This window comes from Dictyostelium discoideum, assembly GCF_000004695.1.
Source record: "Dictyostelium discoideum AX4 chromosome 4 chromosome, whole genome shotgun sequence".
Classification (NCBI taxonomy): domain Eukaryota; phylum Evosea; class Eumycetozoa; order Dictyosteliales; family Dictyosteliaceae; genus Dictyostelium; species Dictyostelium discoideum.
The window spans coordinates 5,053,310-5,060,809 of NC_007090.3; the positions used below are offsets into that span (position 1 = coordinate 5,053,310).

General features: G+C 24.2%; 2 protein-coding genes across 2 annotated transcripts; both read right to left on the bottom strand.

Annotated features, from left to right (window-relative positions):
* med25 (hypothetical protein) lies at positions 1 to 4,821 on the bottom strand (the record flags this gene model as incomplete). The annotated part of the gene is made up of 3 exons (XM_632362.1): positions 1 to 3,794; positions 3,865 to 4,185; positions 4,276 to 4,821. Coding segments are annotated over 3 exons (4,661 nt in total), but the record flags the coding sequence as incomplete, so codon positions are not given.
* Positions 4,822 to 6,560: 1,739 nt separating this feature from the next.
* On the bottom strand, positions 6,561 to 7,101 carry anapc11 (anaphase promoting complex subunit 11; the record flags this gene model as incomplete). Its single annotated transcript, XM_632363.1, has 3 exons — positions 6,561 to 6,607; positions 6,711 to 6,904; positions 7,079 to 7,101. The coding sequence occupies 3 exons, from the start codon at positions 7,099 to 7,101 to the stop codon at positions 6,561 to 6,563; spliced, it is 264 nt and encodes an 87-aa protein (XP_637455.1).
* Positions 7,102 to 7,500: the final 399 nt, after the last annotated feature.

The following is a 7,500-nucleotide window of genomic DNA, read 5'->3' on the forward strand; positions in this document are numbered from 1 at the left end:
ATTTTATTTTGCATACTATTACTATTACTATTACTATTACTATTACTATTACTATTACTATTACTATTACTATTACTATTACTATTACTATTACTATTACTATTACTATTACTATTATTACTATTATTATTATTATTATTATTATTATTATTATTATTATTATTATTATTATTATTATTATTATTATTATTATTATTATTATTATTATTATTATTATTATTATTATTATTATTATTATTATTTGGATGTGCTTTAATAACCATATTGTTGGGTTGAGGTGGTTGAGTATGTGCTTGAGGTGTATGAGGTTGTTGTGGGCTCATTATATTTTGGTTTGTATTATTATTGTTATTGTTATTATTTGGATTCGTATTGATACCATTTAAACTATTAAATGATTGCTGTCTGGTAATTGTTGGCAATGGTTGTTGGGTTGGTTGAGTGCTAGTCATTTGAGTTGCACTCATCTTTAACATAACTGGTCCATTTGGTTGATTATGTTGGAAATTTTGCTGTGGTTGTCTCCCCAAATTGCTTTGTACTTGTTGTTGCTGTGGATGTTGTTGTTGTTGTTGTTGTTGTTGTTGTTGTTGTTGTTGTTGTTGTTGTTGTTGTTGTTGTTGTTGTTGTTGTTGTTGTTGTTGTTGCTGTGATTGTTGTTGAATATTTACATTATTCAAACCATTATTTTGCAATGGTGATTGAACAGGGAGGGGTGAATTTGGATGTGGTGTACTTTGTGAACTTCTATTAGGTTGTGGTGTTTGTTGTGGTAAAGTAGAAGGATTATTATTATTATTATTGGTATTATTATTATTATTACTACTATTATTATTATTATTATTATTATTATTATTATTATTATTAATATTATTATTATTTACTACATTTACAGTTGAAGTTGTAGGAGTAGCAGTTGCAGATTGAATTGAAAGATTATTGATGATTGAAGTTGGATCTTTTTTAGCAGATAAAGAAAATTCAGAGATTATACCACCAAATAATTTATTTTCTTGATTCATTAAAAACATAGTTTTAGAGACAGAGGGTAACTCAACGATACCCAAAGTTTTATCATCATGTAGTTTCTTTAAGAGTGAATTCAATTCATTGTTCTCTGGTATATTTGGGGATGGTTGTGATTGAAACATTAGGAATGTCATTGATTTCGAATGTTCTTTAAAGAGCTCACTATTGACAAATCCAGTGATTTGTAATGTTTCGGGCCAATTTTGACATGGTGATGCCTCCATTACCATTTTGTTTTGACACACTGCAAATAAAGAGACAAATGGCGATAAATCTGTTCCCCATGCTAAATAACCACTCCAAACTTTATTATTTTCTTGTTTTTTTACAATACTTTGATGAGGTTGAGGTGTATGTGGTTTACCACTACTTCCAGGTGTACTTGGTTGTTGTGGTGTATGTGGTTGTTGTAGTTGTGGTTGTGATGATTGGATTTTAATATTTTGTTGGGGTGTATTTGGTTGTTGTGGGGTATGTGGTTGTTGCATATGATTTGGGATTTGATGTGCTTGTGGTGTACTTGGTTGTTGCATATGATTTGGAATTTGATGTGCTTGTGGTGTACTTGGTTGTTGCATATGATTTGGGATTTGATGTGCTTGTGGTGTACTTGGTTGTTGCATATGATTTGGAATTTGATGTGGTGTACTTGGTTGTTGAATACCTGTAATCAAATGTTGTTGTTGAAGTTGTTGTTGTGGTGTACTTGGTTGTTGAATACCTGTGCCCAAATTTTGTTGTTGTTGGGGGGTATTTGGTTGCATACCAATATGAGCTAAATGTTGTTGTTGTTGTTGTGGAGTAGGTGGTTGTTGTCCAATTTGTAATTGATGTGGTTGTTGTCCTATTTGCTGGTTTGTTAGTTGTTGTGGTGTATGTGGTTGTTGATGTTGATGTTGTTGTGGGGTATGTGGTTGCTGAATACCTGTGCCCAGATTTTGTTGTTGTTGAGGGGTATTTGGTTGCATACCAATATGAGCTAAATGTTGTTGTGGGGTAGGTGGTTGTTGTCCAATTTGTAATTGGTGTGGTTGTTGTATCATTCCAACTTGTTGTCCAATTTGCTGGTTTATTAGTTGTTGTTGTTGTTGTTGTTGTTGTTGTTGTTGTTGTTGTTGTTGTTGTTGTTGTTGTTGTTGTTGTTGTTGTTGTTGTTGTTGTTGTTGTTGTTGAGCTATTAAACCACTATGGTTTAATTGTTGTTGAGGGGTTGGCGGATTCATATGTGGATTAATGTGTTGAATATGTTGTAGGGGAGTACTTGGTTGTTGGTGTTGTAAATTTTGTCCAATTTGCTGTTGTTGTTGTTGATGATGTTGATTTTGATGTTGTTGTTGTTGTGGGGTATGTGGTTGTTGATTTAAATGTTGTTGAGGGGTTAGTGGTTGTTGCGTTGTTGTATTATGAATTCCACTACCACTAATATTAATTGGATTATTAACATGTCCAGCAGGTGATTGGATTGAAGGGGTTCCACCATTGTTTGGTGTTGAAATATTATTATTTGTATTTATTGTTGGTGTTACAAAGTTATTTGAAGACAATTGTCTATTCAATTGTGCTGAAGAAGCTCTAGAGACTGAAAGGTCAGGAGTTGATGGTTTATTTGGAAGGATTGAATTTCCATTCGCAAATGGATTTTGTGGTGTATTTGATTTTTGTACAGTTGTTAGTGAATGTGGTGACATTGGCATTGGCATGTTATTATTATTATTGTTGTTGTTAGTTTGTTGTGATAATACAGGATTATCAACAAAAGGTTGTGGTGGTGGTTGATTAATTGAATGATGACTTGTACCATTGTTATTATTAATATTATTATTGTTAATATTATTACTATTATTATTTTGAGTTATATACTGTTGTAATAATGAAGTTGTTGGTTGATTTACAGATGGTGGAGGTGATTGATCCGATGCCATAACAACATCACTACCATTGTTGTTGTTGCTGCTGTTGTTGATGTTATTATTATTAACATTATTATTGTTATTATTATTATTATTATTATTATTATTATCATTATTATTATTATTATTATTATTATTATTATTATTATTATTATTATTATTATTATTATTATTAAGGTTGTTAGTGCTATTATTATTATTATTTTTATTATTATGAGGAGTACCAGGTGAAGTTAAACCATTATTTGTAATTGGTGAATTTACAATACCAGGTGATGTCATATTACTATATTTAATACCATTGATTTTATTATGTAATGGGGTAGAAGGTGATCCAATTTGTTGCATTTGCGGTTGTTGTATATTTGAAATTGCCGAGTGTGGTTGTATTATAATTGGATGAGGTGGTAATGGTGGTTGTGGTAATTGATTTGGTATTGTTGTTCCTGTCGGATTTGATTGAATTTGTGTGATTGCTGGTTGTATATTTATATTTGTATTACTGTTAATATTATTACTATTATTTACATTACCACTTATAGTGGCATTATTTGTTATCATTACTGATGCATTATTATTATTATTATAATTATTATTATTATTATTGCTGCTGCTGCTATTATTACTATTATTAATAATAATACTATTATTATTACTATTACCATAGAAATGATAATTATTATTATAATTAACTGTTGAATTTTTAAAATTTGGTAAACCTCTAAGACCTGCAAAAACTAAATCATCAAAACGTATACTTGTTGTACCATTATTATCATCACCAATATTAAATTTATCAAATAAAGATGTTTTTAAAGTCTTTTGTGGTGAAATTAATGAAAACTTCACATTTTTCTATATTTTAAAAAAAAATAAAAAAATTAATAAAATAAAGCAAAAAATTAAAAAATATATGTATATTTACCTTTACACAATCACTAATATGACCAAAACAATCAGTAACTCCACATAATTTACAAGAAGTTTTTCTTGGATTATTATTTGTAATTAAAATAAAACATTCTTCATGAATTATAGTTTGTGAACAACTTGCTAATCTTAATGCTTTACAAATTCCCTCTGATATGGCACCACCAGTCGAAAAACCACCACCATTAAATTTTGTTGTTGCCATTAAAGTTAAAATAGTTTTTAAATCTTTTGTTAATGGTGTACTTGACGCTATAAAATCACTATATGGTGGATAATCTCTAAATAATACTAATCCATATGTAAAATTAAAATTCTATATATAAAATAAATAAAAAAATTAAATATATTAATATAACTATTTAAACTATAAAAAAAAAAAAAAAAAAAAAAAGTATTTAATTACCTTTGATTCATGTTTTAAATATAAAGCTAAAGGATCTAAATAATCATTTTGAATAGTTGGAAATGAGTGTGCCATCATTGCAGAGGAATCTAAAATAAATATAATTTGTTTATTTGGTTTTTCATCTCCAATTGGTAATGGTGTAATTGATTGACTATTAAAATTATTATTATTAGTAACTTCGCTGTAATTCGATATTGCCATCGGTAAAATAGTTTGATTTTGTTGTTGTTGCTGTTGCTGTTGTTGTTGATCTATATTTATTATTGGTTGAGGTTGGATACTACTATTATTATTAAAATTATTGCTATTATTATTAAAAATCATTGGTTCAGGTGCTGAAATATGTTGTGGTTGTTCTGGGAGAACATGTAATTGAGGTTGTTGCTGCTGCTGCTGCTGCTGTTGTTGTTGGAATGTAGGCATTATTTCACCTGTATATTGAACTGTACCGTTTAAATGTGTTGTATTTGTTGCCATTGTTGATTCTGGTTGTAGTTGTTGTTGTTGAAAATGACTATTATTTCCTTGGTTTATTGTCAGCATCTTTAAAAATTATTTATATGTGGGTGGAGAGATGAGAGTGTGTGTGTGAGGGGTGGGGGGGGTTTTTTAAATTTTAAAAAAAAAAATTTTATGAATTCTGTTTGTCTTTAAAATTGGTTTTTAATTTAAATGTATTAATAAAAAAAAAAATAATTTAAATAAAATAAAAAAATAAAAAAAACACTACTACAATTGTAAAAAAAATAATAAAATAAAAAAATAAAAATAAAAAAAATAAAAAAAATAAAAAAAACATTTTGTTTTTGTTGTATATATATATAACTTACCTTTATAGTTTTAATATATGCCTATAAATATAAATGTTCCATAAATTATTAATTATTAAATTTTGTTATTATATACAAAAAATATCATATGTATAAGGAAAAAAAAAAAAAAAAAAAAAAAAAAAAAAAAAAAAAGCTAAAGAGGTGATTTTGAAATTTGAAATGTTAGTTATGGATTATAAACATATATATATGTATATGTGTAAAAATGCAAAATTAAATTTATTTTTATTTATTTATTTATTTATTTATTTTTTTTTTTATTTTTTTTTTTTTTTTTTTTTTTAAAAAAAAAAAAAAAAATTTGTTTATTTATTATTTTTGTTTGTGGTGGATATCTGGATTCTTTTTGGTTTTATATAAAAAAACTTTTTTTTTTTTTTTTTTTTTTTGTTTGCAATATGAAAAAAAATTCAAAAAAAAAAATAAAAAAAATAAAAAATAAATAAATTAAAAAAAAAAACAAAAAAAAAAAAAAAAAAAAAAAAAAGTTATCCAAAATAAACTTAATTTTGATTGGTAAAAGCATAAATGAACAAATAATTTTTGGGTTTTTTTTATTTATTTATTTATTTTATAAAAAAATGAATAACAAATAATCAAAGAAAAAAAAAAAAAAAAAAAAAAGAAAAAAATAGTTTAAAATGAAAATTAATTTTTTATATTTATTTATTTATTTGATTTTTTTTTTTTTTTTTTTTTTTTTTTTAATGTAAATGTGTAGTTAAAATTAAAACCATTAAAAAAAAAAAAATAAAAATAAAAATAAAAAATATAAAAAAATATAAAAATAAAAAAACAAAAAAAATTAAAAAATTAAAAATTTAAAAATAGATTTGTGTGTGATAATGGTATGTGAATTAATTTGGTGACTTTGATAGTGGTAATTACCAATAGTATTCAAATATTAGTACATACACAAAAATAAAAGATAAAAAAATAAAAAAAATAAAATTATTATATTATTTTATTTGGTGATTGTTATAAATATATATATAAATATATATATATTTAATAATAAAAGGAAATAATGGTGATGTTATTAATGAATAATTAATATGAAAATGATTTTTTTTATTATTGATTTCATGTGTGTGGAAGTGTTTTTGGATAAATGTTGCAAGTCATTTAATTTGCAAAAAAAAAAATAAAAAATAAAAAATAAAAAAAAAAATAAAAAAAAATTAAATTTATAAAAAAAAAAAAAAAACAATTATAAAATCAAATATCTCCCCCCAAGATTTTTCGAAATTAATTTCATTTTAAATTCTATTTTTATCATTTGGTAATATTTTTCGTCATAAAAATAAATATCATATAGTAATTTTTTTTATTTTTATTTTTACTTTTCCAAAAAAAAAAAAAAAAAAAAAAAAAAAAAAAAAAAAAAAATATATGTATAGTACCAAAAAAAAAAAACTCTTTGTGTACAATTTTTTATTTTTATTTTTATTATTTTTCATCAGATTTAAACCTCCATTCGCTTCTGCACATTGGACCTGTTTTTTTTTTTTTTTTTTTAAAAAAAAGTTTAATATCAATAATTTATTAGAAAATGTATATATATATATATATATATATATATATATATGATATACTTACATTGTTGTAATTCATTTGCATTTAACCATTTTAAGATACAGTGCATATGAAAAGCATGATTACAAACACCCCAAACTGGTGGACAATCATCACCTGGTATTTTACAATCAACACAACAACCATCAAAAGCCATTCTACAAATACCACAGCATTCTTCATTTACATCCCAATGCCAAGCTGATACAGTGTTCCATCTAAAAAAAATAAATAATATTGATTATTAATATTGACAGTTGATTATTGATATAACAATAAAAATAAAATTATATATTACATTTACCCTATATATTAATTATTGTAGAAATAGATTTTAATTAGAATTGTAAACTTATTATGGTATTTTATTTTTCTTTCAGATTATAAGAAACATACTTTTAATGGTAACCTTCATTTAAAATCTTAACAATTATTTTATTTTTTATTTTTTATTTTTTTCTTTTTTTTTTGAAAAAATTTAAATTTAAAAAAAAAAAAAAAAAAAACTTAAATTTAAAAAAAAAATTTAAATTTAAAAAAAAAAAAAAAAAAATTTTAAACAAAGATTATCCAAACTAGTTAGTTTTTTTTTTTTTCCATTCACTTCATATTATTTCATTATTAAATTTTAAAAATTTAAATTCATCTTTTATTTTTTAAAAAAAATAATAACAATTGTCCAACATGAAAAAACATTAATAGTTAGAGCTAACTATACTAAGAGAGCTTACTCCTTTGTTTCACACAATACCAACTATTGTGACATCACTACTTCATCATAAGCTGTATCAACAGCACACCCAAAACTGCAACC